Source organism: Talpa occidentalis, unplaced genomic scaffold (assembly GCF_014898055.3).
Source record: "Talpa occidentalis isolate TD23 unplaced genomic scaffold, MPIMG_talOcc4v2.1 talOcc4.15, whole genome shotgun sequence".
NCBI classification, from domain to species: domain Eukaryota; kingdom Metazoa; phylum Chordata; class Mammalia; order Eulipotyphla; family Talpidae; genus Talpa; species Talpa occidentalis.
In genome coordinates, this window is record NW_023601543.1 from 29,212,356 (window position 1) to 29,234,820 (window position 22,465).

The following is a 22,465-nucleotide window of genomic DNA, read 5'->3' on the forward strand; positions in this document are numbered from 1 at the left end:
AATTTCTGGCACTCTCTAACGTGGAATAGTACGTGGGCTCACTGAATTTCTGTTTCTTGGACTGCAGGTAGAAGAGCTGGAGCAGGAGAGGAATCACTGGCATTCTGAATTCAAGAAAGTCCAGCATGAATTAGTGACCTACAGTACTCAAGAGACGGAAGGCTTGTATTGGAGCAAGAAACACATGGGCTATCGCCAAGCTGAATTCCAAATTCTGAAAGCTGAGCTGGAACGAACCAAAGAGGAAAAGCAAGAACTAAAAGAGAAACTGAAGGAGACAGAGATGCACCTGGAAGTGCTGCAGAAGGCTCAGGTCTCCTACCGGACCCCAGAGGGAGATGACCTAGAAAGGTTAATTACTAGGGTTTAGTTATCAGCTTGTGAGTGCTAATGGGAAGCACCCCTTAGGACCCCCAGTTACTGGCCATAGATAAGGGAGGAAGCCTTGATTAATTCACAGGCCACCAAGGATTGAGGAATTGCTTCTTAGAGAGTCATAGCCAGTCTCCCTGCACTTGGTGGTATTGTGCTCTCTTCTTTCTAGTTAATGGAAACATAATTGTTGAGAAATGTAGGCCAATTTTTAAGGAGCTTCATTTTGTTTTGTTGGCTAATGACTTCATGTCATCTCTTCTCCTGCCCCCTCACTCCATCATACAGGGCTTTGGCAAAGCTTACGAGGCTGCGTATCCACGTCAGCTATCTCCTTACTTCTGTCCTCCCTCACTTGGAGCTTCGTGAGATCGGGTTTGACTCAGAACAAGTGGATGGGATCCTGTATACGGTGCTGGAGGCAAATCACATACTGGATTGAGCACCAGACTATATACTTTATATACCCTGCCCTTCCTGTCCCCCCTTCCTTCCCTGCTCTTTCTTCTCTTGTCTTCTCTTGTCTTGTCTTCTCTTGTCTTGTCTCCTCTTGTTGTGCCTTCTCTGCTCTTCTCTTCTCTGCTCTGCTCTGCTCTTCTCCTGCTCATCTCCTCTCTTCTCCCTTCTCTCTCTTCTCTTCTTTCCTCTTCCCTGCTCTGCTCTGCTCTCCTTTCTTCCCTCCTTCCCTCTGTTACTTCTTTCTCTCTCTTTCACCTTTATGCCTTACATAGAGAATCTTTGGGTAAATCCTGGCTCTTAATCAGTCTGCATCTTACTCAGTTTTGGTGTGGAGAAAGAGGTTAGTTAAATAGACTTTCAAGAGTTCAGGAACAGAAAAAGAGTAGTCACCAAAATTAGGTGACCTGGAAGCTTTAATTTTCATGATTTAAATACTTGGCCAATATCATATCCTTTCTGAAATGGTTTGTATTCATTTAGGTTACTCTGTCAGCAGATATTGGGTCCAATGTACCAGGTGTTTTGGGATACATTGAGAAGTATAACTCATGGTTTCAGTCTTAAAGGATCTAACAATCTAGTTGGAAACACGAGATACACACCAAGTTAACAAACTTGTACACGCAAGTGATACAGACATGATAGAGAAGGTCAGGGTCCAGTGGGGGGAGGAAGTTCGAGGAAGGCATCACCTCAGAATTGGGACCTAAACTAAGGTTTGTTTAAGGAATGAGCATCACACTCTGTTAACAGTGGTGGTTCTCTAGGTGGTAGGACTGTGGTTGATATTTTTTCTTCTTCCTATCTTCCTGCCTTTTTCAAATTTTCTATAAGAAACCTGTTATTACATTGGAAAAAATAAATTGTTTTAAAAAAAAGAATGAGCAGGCTTGGATTTAGAGATCAAATGAGAGATTGTGTGAAAATATAAATATATTTCGTTGTATCTAGCATTACCTCCAGAATAGCATGAGCAAAGGCACACAAAAAACTAGAATGTGAAAAAATGTTTCATAGGAGTGATGAGTTACTGTAGAGGGAACGAAGGTAAAAGCGAAACCCATCTACCCACCCCTCCCCACCCATCCCCATGATATTTACATTTGAAGAAGGACTTCTTAGAAAGGGAAATCTGCAGGGCTCAAATTCAAATGAAAAAAAATACATATCACCAAACTCAGGGATTTCAGCTAGTGGGGGAGGGTTTTATAGCAGGGAGACGTGTTTGCTGTCTCTCAGAACGCACCTGTCTGCTCATCAGCCTTGTGCTGAGTGAGAGCTAGATCTCACTGTATCAGAAATAATAAAACTTACAGTCTTGTAAAAGTTAGACATTTTATTCATTCATTGCTTTATTGTATTTATACAGCACATATGCTCTGAAAAGTTCAAGGTACTCTTCAAAAGACACTGAACAATGAACACATAGAAATATACCAACTGAAAAAGAGGAAGTAAAGGAGAAACAATAAAAGGGAGGTGGGCTCAAGCAATCGCAAAAAGATTAGCTAGTCCAGTGGAATATTTTAGCTACTCATTGTTTCTCCTCTGCAGAGTTCCTTCAGAAGCCTCTCCTAAACTGATTTTACCTCCTTTAAAGGGACACCCATCCCAGATATTCCAGTGAGACTAAGGAATAGGGGGAGGCCAGAGCCAGATTTCCCCATTTGAATGAGTGCTTAAACATAACTGCCCCCTTACCCTCACCTCACTGCAGCTCCAGCCTGCTGCATGATTAGTGCTCGTGTCATATATTGGGGCCATGATACTGAAGACTCTGTGTGCGTCAACATAAATATTGCTAAGGGGAGGGGGCGCACACTTAGCTGGTCTCTCAGTGATTGTTCTTCAGGTGAGGGCTGTGAGGATGAGACTTTGCACAGATAAGGGTAATATGGATTAGAGGATGGTGGAGGAGAAAATTCAGAGCATTGAAGGTTCAGTCCATATGTGAGAGAGAGAGACAGAGTGAGTGTGTGTGTGTGTGTGTGTGTGTGTGTGTGTTAGGTGAGGGAGGTGCAAAGTAGGAAGGAGCTCCTGCAACTGGACTTTTAAAAGAAAAAGAAAACGTTACTAGAGCTGTAGGGCTCCCTCTTAACCCATTTCCTAGTCTGGGGCCCTAACCCAGCTCCCTGTGTGAGTCCATTCATTCACTACAATTATCAGAGCTACCTCTTTGTTACTGTTCATGATGATACCATCCCAAAGTCCCTTTAACCAGTGTTAAATTCCATGGTGCCTATCCAGAGCTTACGATACAATGTGGAGGCAAAAGACATTCAAAAGAAAAGATTGGGTGCCTCCTCTGCTGTCCTGATAATTCTGCTTTCAAACATCTGTCACACTGGACCTTTAAGTTTGCACCTCCACAATCTACATTTAGGCCCTTCTTACCTCATGCCTTGCCAATTTTTTAGAAAAGATTTATACAAGAACTGGGGTACAGGTCAGAGCCATGGGAGGGTAAGAGGATTCTCCAGAGAAAGAGCGGGGAGCAGAACAGGCAGACGGACTGAAGACACTGCTAAGGGGAGCAGCGGGTGAGCGGAGTGGTCTGCTGTGCCATGTGGGTATCTCCGCCGCCCGCCTGGAATCGAACCCACGCTGCAGAGGCTGTGGACAGCTTCACAGCACTGCGCTCAACCCACTGCGCCACCAGGGTGGCCCACGCCTTGCTAATTGAAATAGGTTCTTTTTTTTTTAATTTATTTAATTTTTTACATCATTGTTCATTTTTTTTAAAGATTTATTTATTTATACAAGAACCGGGGTACAGGCCAGATGCACAGGAGGGTAAGAGGATTCACCAGAGACAGAGCAGGGAACAGAACACACAGCCTGACGAAATACACTGCTGAGGGGAGCAGCGGGCGAGCCAGGAGAGGTCTGCTTCTCCATGTGGGTTTCTTGCTGGCCGGCCGGGATCGAACCCGCGCTGCAGAGGCTGAGGAGAGCTTCACCGTGTGGCACTCAACCGCCTGCGCCACTAGGGAGGCCCCATTGTTCATTTTAAAACAATATTTGCTTTGAAATAGGTTCTTAACCCACCTCCCTGGCCTCCGTACTCCTTCGATCCACCCTACTCACTGTCACTAAATTGCTTTTAATGACCTGGTCAGGTTATGCCTCAGAGACTTGCTAGTGCTCCAAGTTGCCCACCAAGTGCAATACAGATTCCCATTTGGCTTTAACCTTGTTCGCTGAACCCATCTTTCAACATTCCAAACACAAACAGCATTCCATGCAAACTGAACTATTTTTCAGTCTCTGAATCTGCCTTGTGAATTGCTCCTCTACCTTGACTTTTCTTGTCCCTCATCACCTTTCCTTTGACTCAAAATCAATATTTTTACTGAAAATTCCTCTGATGACTCCAGCCACACATGGCATTTCCTCTCAACATTTAAGTTTCACGTCACTTCTAAGGCTCTTTGAAACTGCCTTGTTCTGGCTTCCCTGTTAGAAAGCTCTACATTCAAATACTTCGGCTGTGTGCTTGACCTGTACACTCAGAGGTCCCACAGGCATTTCCAGCAGAACGTGTTAAAAAATGAAGTGACACGTACACCCCAGGACTGTTCTTTCCCCAGTTTTCCTCATTTTAGAAAATGGCACCTTTACCCGCCTCCCGTTGCTTAAGCTAGAAACTTGAAGCCATTTTTCACTTTCCTCCTCTCTAGTCCCCCACATCCAGTCCCTCAGAAAGTCTGTCAGCTCTGTCTCCAAAGTATCTTCACTCACTTTACCACAGCTGCCTTAGTCCAAACTACCATCATGTCCCATAGCGAATTGCATCTCCTAAGTGGTGTCTGTTCTTCGGTGTTTCCACTTTTTCCCCAACTATCACTACAGCAAGAGTAATTTCTTTTAAACATAAATCAGATCATGTGACCTCTGCATAATGCCCTCGGACGGCCTCTCCTGGCACTGAGAATAAAACCCGTGCTCCTACATTGGCCTAGGAGACCCCCACCTTCTTCTGCTTTGTCTCTTGCATATTTCCTCATCAGGGATCACTCCCCTTGCTCTCTGTGATCGCCTCACTGAACTATGTCAAGCACTCACCTCAGAGTCTTTGCCCACACTACTTCCTCTTGTGGAACATTCGTATCCTGCAGTCTTGGTATGGCTGGCGATTGCTCATCCTTCAGATCTTAGCGTGAGCGTCAACTCTCACACTCCCCAGACAGCTTTTTTTCTTTGCCCTATTCTGTCGCTTTCCTGTTCTGTTTAATTCACAGCACCTCTCACAACTTGCAATCATGTACTTACCTGCTGGCTTTCACGAATTCAACAAATATTTGTTGGGTACCTACTACGTGCTATATGCGCTGTAGTGATAAACACGACGCACATGGGCCCTATCTTCCACCTTCACTAATCAATTTCATGAGGGGAAGGACAATTCCCGTTTTTGCCAACTGCCATATCCCAGAGCTTATCACTGTACCTGGTGTACAGTAGTTAATCAATAAATAATCGTTAGTGAATGAGTTTATGACGGAAGTTGTGTTTTGTTCATATCTCTGTCTCTCTAAAAGGGTCTGAAATGCCTCATTCAGAGAAAGGGGGAGTATACATGCAGTCCGAGTGAAGTAGATAACAATCCTGCGCATTAAACACTGCAAATGAAAGAAGGAGATAATATGCGCTGCCATTACTGGGCAGTCAGTGCAAGCTGGAGAGACCAGAGTTTCTCTTGAACTGATCTTTGATTTGGATACTTAGAAAGGCTCCAAAGCCGAGAGGGAATAGGGGTGTTCACCACAGGCATTCTGAGTATTATCCAGAGGAGGCTCCCTACCGTACAATAGGGGAATACTATACTGAGAATGACAGAATTAGAATCAGGAGATGCCTCTAGAGACCAGACCTTGAGAGTGAGAACTAACAGGAGCAGAAACAAGTCTGAGGAGTTTTCTGTTCACTTTTTCCCAAGAGCTACACTAGTTTTTTTTTAAAGAGAAGCAAAGGACAGACAGAGCAGGCCTCAAGGAAATTGTCCTTCAGGGCAAGTGAGGAAGTCAGTGCATGATGGCGAAATGAATGAACGGGCACTGGAAGAGGAGTTCGTCAGGGGCCTCAGCGTTGTCTGGTGATGGCAAATAACCTGGTGTAACAATTTAGGGGCAGACACTTAACTGGCAAGCTCTCAGCTCTTGGGAGCAATCTCAGAATCAAAGCCTTTTTCCATAGTGCTATATTACGAGTGAAGCATGGAGGTCGGCTTCGGAAGCCTAGGGGTGAACTCAAGCTAAGTCAAGTATGGGTTAGAAAGGTGGAGGTGTGGGGGAACAGTTTTCAAGTTGTAGGGAATAGTACAGTCACAAGGCTGGGTTGAGGGGTACAAATAGCTGTATCCTTAGAAGGTTTGAGGAATAGTGAATTACTCAGAGTATAAAGGACAGAATGAACCAAGGCCTTGGGAATTCCAGTATGAGGGGACTGCTTGACAGTGGCGCCTTTGGGGGCTAGGATTAGGAAAACAGCAGGGATCACCCCCATATTACAAATGAGGAAACAAGGATAAGGAATCAAATGGACTGTCCTGAGACCACACAGCTAGAGAGCACAGAGGCAAAACCAAGCCCAAGTTTGTCTGAATCCAGCGCCTAGGTGTCTTCCCGCTGAACAAGGGTGATTCTCTTGGAGATGATTAACCTGGTCTTCATTCTTTTCATAAGAAAATGCTAAAGTCAACCCACACCAACAGGAATTCACAGGAAGAAAGATCCACAATCCCACACAATGTTTAACAGAATGTTTAACTCATGCTCAGGAAATCGTTCACTTATGTAACGCGTATGTCTCCAACCAACGTGGAGATTCATTTCCTCTTGACTGGGTTTTCGCTGGGGGCTGTCTCTTGGCAGCTTTCCTGATATCAAAACAGCCACCGAGATCCTATTCTTACACCCCAGGAGGCCTTGGACCTGTTGGCCTTTGCTGGTGAGCATTCTCACAGCCTCCTCAGCACCCCCACCCTCCCCAGATAGTGCTGACTTGAACAAGTCTTTTGGGGGTTGAGAAAGTGACACTTGAGAACATATTGGTTTATTATTACACACAGAGGAGTAAAATTAACCACATGAGGTGCCTCCGAAATCGCCAAGGGAAAACGCAGCCACCTTTCTCACGCTGTTGTGGTTTTCTTGATTTTTGCTTCGTCTCCACTTTTGAAACTGTTGAATCATTTCTTTGAAGGGTACATGTGTTACTCAGAGTCCCTTGCTCCGCTTGCCCAAATCCCACTCTCCCTTGTCTCCGACGTGGTGTTTTATTTTTAAACTCACTGGACGTCTCACCCTGCCTCCTTTCAGGGCCAGCGTAAGGAACCAGTGCACATTCTGGTGTCAATGTCTAATGTATCGCTGAACGTGCTTGTCTTCCCAGAAAATACACTTGCTTGTTAATCAAGGCATTCGGTGCCTTAAGATCAAGGGAGTGGGGTCTTCACCATATCCTCAGATACCCTTTGGGGGAGGGAGGTGCCAATCCCACTGGGTAATTCCAGAAATAAATTCAAGTGAAGAAGCTGCTAGGATCATCTTCTCTTGGAACTTTTGGTGTGACTGGCTTTTCTCCGGAGCAACCCACACAGAACTGTGTCAAACATCTCAGACTCTGAAAGTCTTACTGGAGAAAAGGAGCTAAGCCAAAATGCTGGGTCACCTGCCACACAACTCGTACTCATTTGGCATCTTATTTCACATCCCATTAAACTCCCTAGTATCTAAAAAGCATGTAAGTTTTCTTGATGGTATCCCCTCAAGGCAATGTTCGCAAATAGAAAGTTCCTCAAAGCCCTCCTAGCGGGTGACCTGTGAAGAGTGAGGGGTGCCTTCTGGAGGGACTTTAGGAATGACAGGAAAGCAGGACCTGACGATTTGCCCTTGTGTGGCAACTTCCTGCTTTGTCAGGACCTAAGACACCACTGCTGGTCTTATGGAGAAATGAGACCTAGAGAGGGGAATTGTAGGTAAGAGTTAGCTAGGGATTCCTGAACTGCAATTCCCAGGAAAGTAGTGGATTATGTGAGGTGGAGGGGTGGTTGAATTATAGTTTCCATACTGCTGTGTTTGATAACAGCCTGTTAATATTTTATCAGTGATCACATCACAGCAAGTCGAGCCACCACTTAGAGAGAGATAACCTGCTGGACTTCCTGTTTGAGTTTTTCCCTGTCGAGATAACAGAATATCTCATCAAAGTTAGGGCCCCTCTCGGCCCGGGAGACCAGGCTGGGTAAAGGCCAGACTTTAGCCAGCTGAGGAGGAGCACGCACTTCCAATCCAAGTCCTCTATGTCTCAGAGTGGGTAGTTGCAGCTCGAAAAAAATCTATCCACAGGCCCAAGACAGAGTGGGAGTCAGTAGTTGATCTTGAAAGGCCTCATTGCCTTCCTTTAGCACTAGGCCCCTTATCTCTCCTCCCCCTTCTCCCAAGTCTCCTTTGGTTCAGAGTTAAAGGCTTCAGGTTACATGGATGTGCAATGGCTCTGCTGCCCCTGGAAATTTCCAGAGACCTCTCCAAGGGAAGGAGATGAGAGAGGAGAGTTTGATGACCAGGGTCACTCTCTCCATTAGAGCCACTTAGGGGTCCCGTGAGGCAAACTGAAAGTTGTGCTGGGTTGGTCCCCCAACGCATCCCTGTTTGTACCTTAACCCTGCTCTCTACCCTTTTTCTCCAAGGTCCTTCAGTTGGAGAAAGCAGTTTCTGTTGACTGTCCTTCCCCCAGAAGCTCAAGTAGGCCAGATGCTCGTTTCATATGGATTGGGATTTGAGGGATTTTACATGCTTTCCCCCAGAAGCCCCGACATCATCCCCTCTGACTTTCCCCCATCTCCTACACGACGGGTGTCTGGTACCACTGTTAGGTGTGTATGTCTTATCTTCCATAGATCAACTGGTGATTCCTATACAGCGCACTTTACCTTGGTCACCCTTGTGGCCCTTGCTTGCCCTCGTGGCCCTCAAAGCCTGACTCGGAGTAAGAGTGCAGTTCCTGTGGGCAGGCTGGCAAGAGAACTGGATCTACAATTGTTTGGCTGAAGGTCGGAGCTCATCTTTCCACCAAGAAGTCAGTTTCAGCCTCCTTATCCCCTCATTAATTATCACGTCATAGTGGGTCCCAAGGGGGAGAAAACATGAGTCACACTATTATCAGAGAATTGAGGGAGGGCAGAAACATCTCTCCTTGTGCAAGGGTCAGAGCCATGAGGCAGGGGCATAAACACAATGAATGGCCTTTACTATCCCCTCGGTCTATGGCTTAATCTAAATTACTTTATGAGGGAAGGCAATGGAGTGAACTGAAAGCTATTCGACTTGGACCCAGACTCAGGGAGAGTTCTAGGAAACTATTTAGAGCAAGGTTTTTCTTGCTTAACCAGCCAAAGAGAACAGTTGCTCTTTATTTGGTCTGCTCTGGTGTTTCTAGTTGAGGAAGAACTTCTAACCCATTCCATAGACTCTTCCCAGATTAAAAGGAAGGAGGACCTCCCAGGCCAGCCTAAGATGAAGGGATGCTCTGTGCCCTGTTTCCCTCAAAGGCTCATATTCCAGCACAGGCAAGGACGGGATAGCTGCAGGAGACTAAAGAGCAACAAGCCCTCTTTCAGCTTCTGAGACAGACGTCCAGACCCACATTGTTGTGAGAAGAGTTTCCACGTTGATGCACAGACTGACACTTTGTGACTTTCAGGAAATTACTCTCCTCTCTGGGCCGCCATTTTGTCTCCTATAACAGAACCGTCCCATTGGCGTATTTGGAGGATGCAACAAAATCACAGGTCCAAAACTGCTTTGGCTGCCAAGGGTGGATCTGATGATCCTGTACCAGACTGCTGCCAGCTCAGCTCAGCAGAGTCAGCAAGATCATGTCATCTTCCAACCTCTAATGGCCCCACTGAGTCAAAGACTCTGTCTCTTGGTGCCAGACCAGAGACCTGACTTCTTGTGAAGCTTCTGTCCAGGGAATTCTCTCTCTCATCCCTTATTCCTACCCACTGCCATTCCCTCTAAATGGGCTTGGATACTGAGACCCTCAGCCTCTGCACCAAAGAAGGCCCACCTCAGGAGTATAAGGAAGCGCCGGTGTAACACACTTCTCTATGCTGACGCTCACCAGGCCCAGGGGTCGTCAGGCTGATTCTTGTCAGTCCCCGTTGTTTTCACTGTTGCCATAGTTAGTATCTTTATGAATTACGCTTTGTTAATTCCCACTGAAATGAGAACAAAACCAAATCATTGTTCTCCCAAAGTCCCAGACCTCCAGAGTAAGGGATATTGGAATCAAGATGTTGAGTGGTAGTTAAACGTAAGCTTGGCAAACCCCACAGCCCCATGGGACAATCTTCCCAGGTGGGTCGAACAGCAGGGGCATTTCCAGGTGGCACACTCGGTGAATTGGTGCTGCTTTCTCAGACCCCTCTCATGGGAGACCAGGAGAGCCTGTGTGTCCCCACTGTTACCTTGCTGGCCATAATTTGGTTTCCTCAGGCAATTTGGGGATCTCTGGCCCTGGGAAAGTCTCTTTACTTATATGGGGTCTTAGTTTCCCCATCTGCCAATGGAGATTATCAGATTGTTTCACTATCATCACGATAGTTTCATTCAGAGAATGAAAGGAATTAACACACAACCATTAATAACTGAAATGAAACAATTGTGAAAAGTAAGGAGCCCTGGGCAAAACGAAAAGGTGAGTTTCCCTGGGAAGGAGGTGTCTTGCTTTTTAATGACTCAGTAACACCTAGAATTTTCTACCCACCCAGTAGGGAAAGAGACCAACTTCCACCCTACCCTCCCTTTAGCCCAATTCTCTCCATCACAACTGCCCTGACTGGGCCCCTTTGAATTAACAAAACAGTTACTCAATCAACAAATGTTTATTAATCACCTATTAATAATCACCTATTCCCAGCACTCTTACAGATAGTCTGGGGAATAGAGATGTCTAAGATATGGCCCCTGTCCTCCCAGAGTTTACAATATAATTGTGAAATCAGATACACACACATGAAAAAGACAACTATTCATCAAAAATCTTAAATGATAAGCATCAAAGAAGCAATTTATATATTGAGGCTTGGACGAGAGAGGAATAGAAGAGGAATGGAGTGGTCAGATGAGACTCAGTGAAGGAGGTGGTGCTGAGTAAGTTCTCCAAGCTCGAGGAAGACTTGACTAAGGGGAGAGGGTCTTCCAGGTTGGGAGAACAACTTAAACACAGGGGAAAGGCAGAAACATGAAAGGAATGTTAAAGAAAATAAAAGGGCCCCTTCTACTGGCACTGACGTTTGGGGAGATGGACTGGAGTTTATCAGAAGCTGGTTATGCTTAGGCTGGTGAGGGAAAATGCCTTTGGCTCCCCCCACTCTGGGGCGGAAAGACAGCATCTTCAGACCTTGGAGCTGTCACTGTTTACCTGGGCACCATTCTCCTCTCCCACCTCTGCTGAAATCCCAAGCAGCAGCTCAGCTATTGCTCAGATCAAGGCTATAGCCCTTTGGATGTGATTGTTCCACGCCGAAGCCCTTGGTTAACTTCTAGCCACTCTGGAATGTCTGGTGAAAGATGGTGGGGGAAATACAAAGGTTAACCGGGGGCCAACCTGGTGCTGCTGAGGTGCTGTGGTGCTCTCTGTGTACCCCCAGGAGCCCAAACTCAGTCTTTGAGCTGATTTTCTGTTAGGCCTAAAGACTCTCTAGGGGATCGCCACTCTCTGGCCCAATGGAAACCCAATGCTGTGGTGCTCTCTGGCACCACCACACATGTCCAATCAGTGACTTAGATACCAAAGTTTTTTTCTTTCTCAGGCAGCATCAAACAGTGGTAACTTCCTCAACACCCACCCCTACTCCACAGCACCCATGCTGTCATCACACAGCCTAAGGCCATCTCTAGAAAAACTAGTCCCCCTTCCTCAGGAAACAATGGTGCAGTCCCCTTAGCTTTGCTATTTCGTAGGAGGTGCCTCAGAGGGAGGTGAGGGTTTCAGTGAAAGTTGGGACTGCATCTTCTGGGGCAGCTCCTCAGTGGAGTCAGTGTCTGCTGCCACCTTGACCTTTCCACCATATCTTCTGTCCTTGTGCTTTTCTCTAGCCACGGACCAGATGCCCAGTCCACAAGTACGATAGAATGCTGAGGAACAGCCCAGACAATGATTCTGGTCTTTGCTGGGGTCCTTGGCTTTGGCTGCCTCCCCTCCCTCTCATCCTGCACCCTGTTGCTTTCTGCCCCTCAATACTATGGGCAGACTTTATTTCAGATCCTGCATAAACCAGTGAAGACACAGTGGAGTCATAAGAAGAGTGGAATGGAGGCTCCAGGACCAGTTACTGGCCAATCAGTTTCTTTGAAGGGAAGCTTGAGAAGGTTAGCGCAATGCCCATAAAAGCCACCCTTCTCCCCGCCCCCCCCACCCCATCACCCAGCAATGAGCTAAGAGGGATAGTCCTTGATCATACAGGGTCGTCAGGGAAGGGGGCGTTTAAGATGGATTCCCAAGTAAACCAAAGTCAGAAGGGAGTCTCTGGAGCCTGACCTAGAGCAGGGGCTTGGTGTTCGCAGTTGAAGGCTGGGCACTCAAGGCGGGGGGTAAGAGGGCCAAGGTGAAGGAAACAGAAAGACTGGCTTGACTTCTTGGCAATTCAACCTGAAAACTGTCACACCAGCTCCCATGTCTGCCTTCGCTTGATCCAGTGGGCCAAAGTCAGTCTATCCTCAGCAGCACCTTCTGACATGATCCAGTGGCAATGTCCCTCACCTGTGGCCCCGGGGAGGGGTTGTCCACGGGTTTTCACAGACCCAGCCACCCCCCAAGCGCTGTCCCCTGGTTCTTCACACATACCCTGTCAGGCTGTAGGAGTTAAACTCATTCTTGGCTTTGGGTGGTTGACCAGAGCTCCTAGTGGCGAGGGGCTGAGCCTGGTAGGCATCGTAGTAGTTGGAGCGATTTCCCTGGGATGGGCAGGAAAAGCAGAGGATGATTCCAGCTATCAAGGACAACAGGGAGGAAATAATGCCCAAGTAAAGTGCCTCTCCGATCTCAAATTTCATGCTGTCAGGCACCAGTGGAGAGTAGAAGTCCCGCAGGATCCCGTGAAGATTCCAGGCTACAGGGATGAAGCCCAGGAGGCCTCCAAGGAAGAAGAGGACTCCTCCCACTACCGCCACTTTGTCTTTGACTTGGGAGTCCTGGCAGAAGACTGTGCATCTCATCCCCACCACAGAGATAATGCAGGCCAACGAAGAGATTGCACTCGATGTCACCATCATGGCCTGGGCAGCCTGGATATCAGAAGGCAGGCCCAGAAGGGTGCTGTAGATGTCACACTGGGTGATTCCTGTGCTGTGTGTGGCACACTCCATCCAGAGGCCCTTGGAAAAGCCAACTGCCGTCACAATGCTGGCACCAACGTAAGAACTTGTTCGCCAGCTGGGGAGCAGCATGGCGACCAGGGTGCCCAACAGCCCCAGAAGGCCCAGGATGTAGCCTATAAGTTGGAGACCAAGAGAGGCCATGGCACACCTCTTGGTAGAAGCGACTTCAGGGCCTGCTCCCTCGCCTTCTGATTGTAGCGCCTACTCCTTGAATCCCGGCCTCTAATCCTTCATTTCAGAGTGTCTCTGTCAGGCCGACTCCTTTCCTCCTTGCAAGTGTCTGTGGGTGGTTACAAGCAGGCTCAAGAAGGCATCTAGAAGACCTAAAAAATCCATAAACCAGATTAAATATTGACCAGAAGCTTATGAGAAACCAGAAAACGCTGAATGCCTTTTGACCTTTGTTATCTTTAGAAATAACACATGAGAAAGAAAAAAAAAAAAACTTTGAAAGTGGAGCCAAAATGTCATTGCCTCCTGCGTAGGCACATGCCTTAGGTTGGCAGCCAGACAAAGCCAGGGGTCAGACAGGTGGCTGCTTTCCGAGAAGGTCGCGTTGGCAGTGGCAGTTGGTGTGGCGATGTTAGCTCTGGGTCGGGCTGTTGGCTGGTGCAGTTTCATCTCCAAGGTCTGCTGTTTAATGCCTTGCCCAGCAACAGTGCCCTGGGGCCCCTCAATTGCAGACTGAGGCCAAATTCCAGGATACTGGCTCAGGGGGAGGTCCTAGCATATAACTTTGGACTCCAAGTTATTAGATGCCTCTTGAATCTCCAAGGGCCTAGAGAGCAGTGGTCTAGGCCTGGCTCACGCTACCCAAAGTGAAAATCTACTCCAGGGCAGGCTGGGGCCTCAGTCCACTCAATAAAGGCTTCAGTCCACTCTGTGCATTCAGGGCCTCCTAGCCTTGCCCAAATTCCCCTCCACGAACTAGCCGAAGACCTCCTGTGTGCATAACACCCAGACATTTCCTATCTGCTCCTCTAATTGATGTCCCCATCACCCCAAGGCTTGTAGATGATGGGGAAGGACTCTGGACCAAAGGTGGCTCCAGGCTCTGGAGGGAGCCCTCAAATTCCTTAGGCTATTTAGTGGTATTAGGGTGGACAGAGAAAAGGGCAGCGATTGGAATAAAGAACTTCATAAGAGGTCCTGAGCCAATCCTTTGGCATCTCAGAGTCAGGCAGCATTTTGCAGTGTCCAAGGAGCCCCCACTCTTCACAAGGTTAAAGACACGAGGGCACATCCATCCCATCCTCTGCAAGACCTTCCAGCCCGATACTTTTCAATCTATCAATATATGGCTGTTTCATCTTAGCCTTCCTCAAGGTTTCTCTTTCCCTGTTCATGTCTTAAGCATGAATATTCCTTGGAAGTCCATGCTTTTCTCAGACAACTCTGTTCTTGTGCAAACATATCCGCCCCTATGACTTAATCTCCCACCTAGCCACTGTATCCTGTTCTAAATTTGTGTTCCCAGGGTAGAACACCCTGAGCTTCACGACTGCTAGAGCAATCACCTATTGCAAATAACCACTCAGAAACCTCCCAGGCTCCTCCAATTTGGCATTCAAAAGACAACTTGCCACCTCCCCCATCACACCCTCCCAAACAGTTCTTTCCTGGCTTCCCTGCGGTCAAGGAATGATATCTCTAGCCATCCCTCGCTCCAGCCTGATCCTTGGCACCACCATTGGGTTTATGCCTTACCCTCTACGGTCACTGTCCCACCATCTCTACTCCTTGAGTTGATCTCCGGCAGCACCCCTCTCTCCAGCCCCCCTGCCACTGCCTCAGCTCAGGGCATCATCATCCCCTGTCGCCTGAACCACAGCAGTGACTTCCTAACTATCTTACTTCCAGTCTGGCCTCTTCCGATTCGTCCCCACACTGTTGCTAAGGTGATGTCTCAACACATTCACCTGATCGAGTCATGACTCCATATAAAACATTCCGGTGGCTCCCCATCAGTTACAGGATAGAGTCCAAACCTGTTTGGACCCTATGGACTCTCACACTTCCTTTCCTGCCATTCCCCTCCTCATACTCCGCACACCTGCTGAACTAAACGACTCTCAGTTCCTCAATGATGTCATGTTGTCTTTTGCTGCTGACCTGAGCACAGGTTTTTCCTTGCAGAAGGAATCTGTCTGTTTCACATCTTGTCGCCCTTTACCCTGACCTGGACCAAGGGCCCCTCCTCTATGATCTTACAGTGTCTTGTTTTTTCTTACCTCCACAGTAACAATAAACAACGAATCAGCAACAATAATAAGGATAATAAGTAATAAGGATAATGGCAACATATACTGTCTAGTACTTCCTATGTGAGCATTATAAGCACTTTGCACATGTTAACTCACCTAGTCATCACTGCGATGCTTTGTAAGGAGTATCAGTGATCCCTGTTATATGGACAAGGAGTGTGAGGTCTGGCTAGTATTTGTTACACTCTATTGCACTTGCCTGTTGAAATCCTTATTGTTCCCCCACTCTTCTCTGGGCTCCTTGGGAACAAACACTGCATCTGGGTCCCAAGTGCCTTGCACAGTGCATTGCCCAGGGCTGTTGTTCAAAGAGGTCTCTCTAGTGAATGACTGAAGTGATAAGGAAGTCTGAGGGACTGTAAGATATGGATTTTTTTTTTAAAGATTTTTATTTATCTGTGCATACGAGAGCTGGGGTACAGGTTAGGGGTGCGGGTGGGGTAGGAGGATTCACCAGAGACAGAGTGGGGAACAGAACAGGCAGACTGAGCAGCGGGAGAGACAGGAGAGGTCTGTTGCACCATGTGGGTTTCTCCCTGGCCAGCCGAGGATTGAACTCGTGCTGCAGAGGCTGCGTATTGCTTCATAGTGCGGTGTTTAACCCCTTGCGCCACCAGGGAGGCCCCCAGATATGGACTTTCTAAATGAGTCACTGACACTTCAGTGAAAGCATCTAGAGCTGATGCTGGAGAAGGAGATTGAGAGAGGGAATCAGGGGAAGGAGGAGGGAAATAAAGGGAAGAAGAGAGCGCAAGACAGAAGAAACAGAGAAAGGAGGAGAGACAAAGATCGAGAAAGGGCAGAGACAGGAAGAGTGTCCCCATTGCATACGCATACGCATTTGTTGACTATTTTGCTAGTTGAATCAAATTCTAAACAATTTGAGGGAAGAAACCATATATTAAACCTCCTGTGCCTCGGCAGCATTGGCAGGCGCTTGACAAGACTATTCAATCATGACGGATATGACGATGCCAAAGTTGATGCAAAGCAGTGTGGAAAGAGGCCAATAAACATTTGTTGGGAGGTGGGGAGGGCAATCTAGTTTGAATCTCTGCTCGTCACTTACCAGTCGTGATACTGAGTGAATCCTTTCCGGGCGCTGGTTTTCTCACCGCTCACCTGGGCAGAATTCTACCTCTCCTGACGAGGCCTGCCTCTCCCAGGGGCTTTCAGTGCTGCTTGGCTCTCTATGTGTCTCCGGTGAGTATCTTGGGTGACTACTGCAGACACTTAGCACTGTGAGTTCCCTGCCGCACCTCCCCTCCCTCTCACCCTATCCTGAGTGTCTCTTTGCAGACAAAATTCTTAAGCCGTTGAATATCGGCGTCTCCACCTCGCCTTCCCAGTCATGGTTCAGCCCTCTGCAGTCTGACTTCTGCCATTAACCTTCCGCCGAAAACGTTCTCACCGAGGTTATCAACGGTCTCCTCGTCCCCACATCCAATAGGCATAACTCTGTCATCTCACCTCGTCTTCTCCATCAAGCTGTCTCCTCCCTTGCTTTCTGTAACACCAGCCCAGTTTTCCCTACCCCTCAGAATGATTCATTCAGTCTCCTTCATAACTTCCTCTTCTTCTGTCCACTCTTGTTCTCCCACAGGGTTTCACATTCTCCATGGTGAGCCCATCCATTCCAGCCCTACCCCAGCGCCTCCTGAATTCATTTCTGTGGCACCGATTTCTCTCCTGAAGTCAAGGGGAGTCACACCATCTGAATATTTTAGTGTAGTGGCTCCTCAAGCCTCAACACGCACAAAGCTGAAGTCTCTGCCTTCTTTTCACTCCACCCCAAACTATTCTTCACAGTGTTCTGCATCTGTATGGGATCACCAGCCAGTGGGTAACCCTAGCCTGTCATTCTTGATTTGTCACCTCTTTTTGACGTAAATCAATTAGGGAGTTCTAGCAGGTCTACCTTCAAATATATCCTGAATGCATCCACTTCTTTCCATCCCCAAGGTCCAAACCTTCATTCAAACCACTCAACTATTATCTCTTATCCGTTTGGAAATCTCATAGGCACTTCAAACTTCTTCTCTAATTCCACTTCTGCCCTGCCGCTGCAATCAATTAGCCACCCAGTAGTAGTCAAGGATCTTTCTAAATAAAAATCAAATCATAAGTGCCATCCGACCCCTCTGACGTGCTTTGAAAAACATGATTAATTGCTTTGAGGGTGAAGTTCAAACTTTCTCGTCCCAGAAGTCAGAAAAGCTCTCAAGCTCTGACCCTTCTTTTAGTCCCAGCCACATCTCTCCCCAATAACCTCCCACCTCATGTTTTTTGGCCTGCCACCCCGCCCCAACACACACACAATCCAGCCGTACCCGAGCACTTGTAGGTACTTCTCTGAATTTGCCTTTCTCCCTGGCTTCAAGTCCCTAAACATGCTGCTATGCTACCAGCCGCTGCTGGCTTCAGGACTATCCTCTCCTTAGAACTTTCCTTGAACTCCTCTTCCCACCCAGACTGGGTTAAATATTTTCCTTTGTACTTTCTATTTATATTTGGATTTTTGATGGGCGTGGGTGAGCTACCTTGGGGTTCTCAGGAAGAAGACCTCCTGCCTCCCAGAGGCACAGCTCCTGCTTCAGCCTTCCTGGTATGGCGGCAGAAGAGCCCAGTTTGATTTCCCATGGGAGCCAGTAGTAGCCCCAAGAGGAGATTGTCTCCCCAGAGCCAGTCCTATTTAGTAAGTAAGAAAGCAGTTTGGGGCAGGGGGAAGGCAGAGTCAAAAAAAAATGTCATCACTGAGGCTTGGAATCTTTAGAGAGTCTGACTTGGCATAGGTGAGCAGGAGGAAGAACAAGTTGTTGGAGCTTATTCAATTGGGAGAAATGACCCAATGAGAGTCAGCTTTCAGTCAGGGTCAGGACGGTAGGAGTGGACAAAAATAGCAAGTGATCGAGTAGTGGGTCAGGTTAGATTTTGCTTTTGTTTGTATGATGGGCATTAAAGGAATTAGAAAGAGCCCCCGGCCTGAGATTTGAAAGAGCAGCTTTTTGCTCGGCTCTGTATGGAACTTGTTGATGGGGCCCCTTAACTTCTCCAGGCCCTCGTCGCTCATCTCCAAAGTATTGAGTCTCAAATAAGCTAACGGGGATAAGAGGCCATTTTGACAAATGTGGGCCTGCACAACCATTATTAGAGCAGGGAGCTTGCAAAAAGACTCCTCTCTTAGAGGGATCCTCCTAAAAATCAAGTCCTGGCTACCTTGGAGGAACAGAGAACTGTAAATTTTACCAGCTGAATTTGTCTTCTGGGCTTGGAGCCAGCATGGCCCAGGGCTGGGCAAGAAGGCTTCATTTAGGATCCTTACTTAATCTTCCTCAGGGGAGGGATTGAAACTGCCAGAGAGGATTAGGAAGGTCAAGACTGACAGCAGCTCCTGAATTAACCCCTTCTTGCCTGGGTATTTGCCCTGCTAGTCTTTCCCTTTCTCCCCAAGAATCTTATGCATGGTACCCCTTCTTTGTGAACACCTGCAAAAGGAGAAGCAGTGTTCTCATGCTCAAGGACAGGCCCAGTGTGGCATCCTGGGGGTGAAGGTGGCCTCCTTTCTCGTTCCCTTCACTCACCGCCTCTCCCAGGAACCTGAGACAGGCTTTCCTCCCGCACCTCACCCCCAGCTGCCTGAGGCTCTAGTAAGTGGCAAAGCCACCTAGTTGAAGTCCTGCTTTTGGAAAAGTTTGTCCTTGGAGCAGTTGTCTTTCTTTCTGCATCAATTGATTGATGACAGCTCAGAGAATTACAGTGGGATTGAGGGATTTCTCATTGCTTTAAAAAGTTTATTTTTATTTCTAATGATCAAAGTAAAGGACTGTGACTTTAGAACACTAGAAAACACAGAAAAGGCAGAATTTAGAAAACAGATATCATCTATAATCTCTCCAAGTTTTCTGTACTGTTAATGTTTTGGTCCCAACTCCATTCTCAAAGAGGGTATCTTAATCCAAAGAGGTATCTCCTTTTTGTAAATTAAATTAAACTCTTATTGAGATATAATTGACATGTAATATTATCTTATTTTTAGGTGTACAACATGATTTGATATATATATTTACTGCAAAATGATCAACCACTATAAGTTTAGATAGCAACCATTTTCACACACCAAATCTTTTTCTTGTGGTAAGAACTTTAAGATCCAGTCTCTTAGCAACTTTCAAAAAATGCAATACAGTGTTATTAACTATACTGACCATGCTGTACATTACACCCCCGTGACTTATATAATCGATAACTGGAAGTTAGTCCCTTTTGACCCCCTTCACCCATTTCCCCACTTTTCCTTCCCCTCCCTTTTCCTGGCAACCACCGCTCTGCTCTTTGTGTTTATGACCTTTCTTTTTAAGACTCCACATCTAAGTAAGATCATGCAGTGTTTGTCTTTCTCTTGCTGACTTATTTTGCATAATGCGCTCTCACGGGTCTTCCATGCTGTTGCAAATGGCAGAATTTTCTTCAAAGGAGGAAACTTGCAGGCCTGTAGGGCAGTGTTCTTTAAGGGCTTGTGGGGGAGACTTCGTGACTTCACTCAGAAATCTACCTTCTGTGAACTGCCTGAGTCTTCATGTCAAGGAAAGTACTGGAGAAGGAGTGAGGGAGCACCCCTTGGAGTCCTCCCTAGCCCTCCATGGTTAGACAGAGGGATAAACTGTAGCTCCTTTCTTCCTGTGACTTTATTTCAATCTTTTGACCCTCAAAAGCTCTATCCAGAAATTATTATCTGATTTAGAAAGTACTTCCTTTGACCCTGTATTTTCAAAATTGGAAACTTTGTGGTAGCCTTGTGGAAACAAATGCCACCAACCCAAGAAGTACCGGAACTTTCCCTTCCATGCCCTTCCCTCCAAAAACCAAGGTGTCTCAAGCTGGCCACACCACTGGTTACATCGACAGCAAATAGTTAGCAAGCACCCACCTAGGTGGATTCAAAGGGCAACAAATAAGTCAGAATTGAGAAACTTACGAAGCAGTTCTTTTGCAGAGACTTGGAGGAGATGGATGCCCTGGAGAGGAAGGAAGGGGTCCTGATGAGGGGAGCAAGGTGCAAGGGCCCCCGGTGGAGGTGATAAAGGATTTCTAATTGTTAGCCACAGCTTTGCAAAATCCATCTGCAAATCTCACTCTTGGATCAGAGACTTATTACAGATCAGAATTAAACCCCTGGTGGCTATGGAAGACTGAGGTACTTAAAAAAAAAATCTTTGGTGAGTTTTGTGTTTTTTTCCTGTCAAAAACTCCAGCTGGGCTTTTGTGCAGTGACCTCTGTGAGCCCTGGAGAGGCCTTGGAAGGAGAGGGGTTTGGCCCAAGGAGGAATTCAGAACATTCCAGCTTTAGGGGTGGGGAGAGGAGGGGGCTCTGTTACTCCCACCTATTAGATGTCCCTGGCCCAAGGCCCTGAGGCACAGCAGGAAGTAAGCTTCATAAACACCCCATGATGAGCTGGTGCTCAGCAGCCCTGCTTTGCCAGCAGCCCTGCGGATGCTTCCACCCAGCCTAGTTCCCCAGCAAGCCCCTGGCACTACCTTACCCCTGAGTCCAACACCAAGGCTCAAGGGCAAATGTGCATTCTGCAGATTCCGACTCTGGGGGGTTCAAAGAGCAGCTGCCTGCAACGAGGATGAGGCAAAGATGAGAAACCTGGGCTTCCCCTTGGTACCACACACAGCGAGGTTCCCCCTTAATCAGAACCATCCATAACCTATGTCATTTGAGCCTCTCAAAAGTTGTGGAGGGCCTCCCTGGTGGCCTAGGCTTGAGTTCTATCCCCAACCAGGGAACTAACCCATATAGGGCACAGCAGACCTCTCCTGTCTCACCCGCTGCTCCCCTCAGCAGTGTATTTCAGTCAGTCTGCCTGTTCTGCTTCCCACTCTGTCTCTAGTGAATCCTCTCACCCCCGCAAACCTCTGGCCTATGCCCCAGTTCTTCTACACACACACACAAAGTTCTGTGGAGGGGTATGCAGCAATTGGATTTCCTCTCCAAATGGAAAAAGAAAGCTTTCTATTTTTTCCTGACTAGAAAAATAGTGGATATTATTGCAAAGAATTCAGAAAATATCAAATACCAAAAAAGAGCAAAAAAAAAAAAAAGGAAAATAAAGATCACATAATAGTACTGGTAAGAGGTATAATGTTAATCACTGTAAATATTTTTGATGTGCTATAGAAGACATGAATACAAATGTTTTTACAAAATTGAGTGGCATTATACTCTAAAATTCTGTAACTTTCTATCATTTCTAAAGTGCAAAATGATATGATGCTAATATGGTCCATTGACATGACCCAATTTCCATCTCAATTACAGCACTAATGTACATCAATCTCAATGCTGCATGGTGTTCTATCATATAGAAATATCATTCATTAAATCATCAACTATCTCGTTATTTCCACTTTTGCACTATTAGAACCTAACATCTTTGTACAATGATACTGACAAATTCCTAGGAATAGATTTGCTAGGTTAACAAGCATGCGTGATTCAAAGGCTAATACAAGAGATGACAAAAGTAGAACAGCTATTACTATTTCCAGATGCGAAAACTTTAACCCAAATAAAAGAAGTGAATGAGTTATCCAACATCCCAAAGGTAAACAGTAATTGTGTGATCCAGAATCTTGTCTTTAGATATCTGGTTCAGTAAACTTTACAGGGTGTACACTGACTCCCACCCAATGACTCCCACGCAAGAATGATACAGTAAGTGGCCACTGTTCACTGAACACTTTCTAGGTGACAGGCACAGTGCTAAAGGTTTTCATAAACATTATCTTGCAAAGCAGAGACCCAGATTTGGGCACCAAACTTGGCCAGTCCTGGAGTTTGGCTCTTAATCATTATGTTCCATTACATGTTAAAAGTAATAGTAAAGCAAACAGTCAGATTTGTTGCTTAGTATGAATTCAGAGAAGCAAATCAGAAATCATCTTCCTTCCCAAGATGGCGCATATCTGCCTGGCAGTATG

At 46.7% G+C, this 22,465-nt stretch overlaps 2 protein-coding genes across 2 annotated transcripts in view; one reads left to right on the plus strand and one right to left on the minus strand.

The window, feature by feature from the left end:
- Positions 1–2,152, plus strand: part of MORC4 (MORC family CW-type zinc finger 4) — a 56,461-nt gene extending 54,309 nt beyond the window's left edge. Inside the window, 2 exon segments of the mRNA XM_054695622.1 lie at positions 68–351; positions 661–2,152. Coding sequence (XP_054551597.1) covers positions 68–351; positions 661–814 — 438 coding nt within the window. The 3' untranslated portion in view covers positions 815–2,152.
- A 10,118-nt stretch (positions 2,153–12,270) lies between these two features.
- CLDN2 (claudin 2) lies at positions 12,271–20,562 on the minus strand. The gene is made up of 2 exons (XM_037512941.1): positions 20,457–20,562; positions 12,271–13,540 (listed from the first exon to the last, which is right to left on the minus strand). The coding sequence occupies exon 2, from the start codon at positions 13,356–13,358 to the stop codon at positions 12,675–12,677; it is 684 nt and encodes a 227-aa protein (XP_037368838.1). The 5' UTR covers positions 13,359–13,540; positions 20,457–20,562; the 3' UTR covers positions 12,271–12,674.
- Positions 20,563–22,465: the final 1,903 nt, after the last annotated feature.

What these genes read in the sequence shown, in the direction of transcription:
- CLDN2 (XM_037512941.1), bottom strand. Translation starts at nt 13,358, where the DNA reads ATGGCCTCTCTTGGTCTCCAACTTATAGGCTACATCCTGGGCCTTCTG.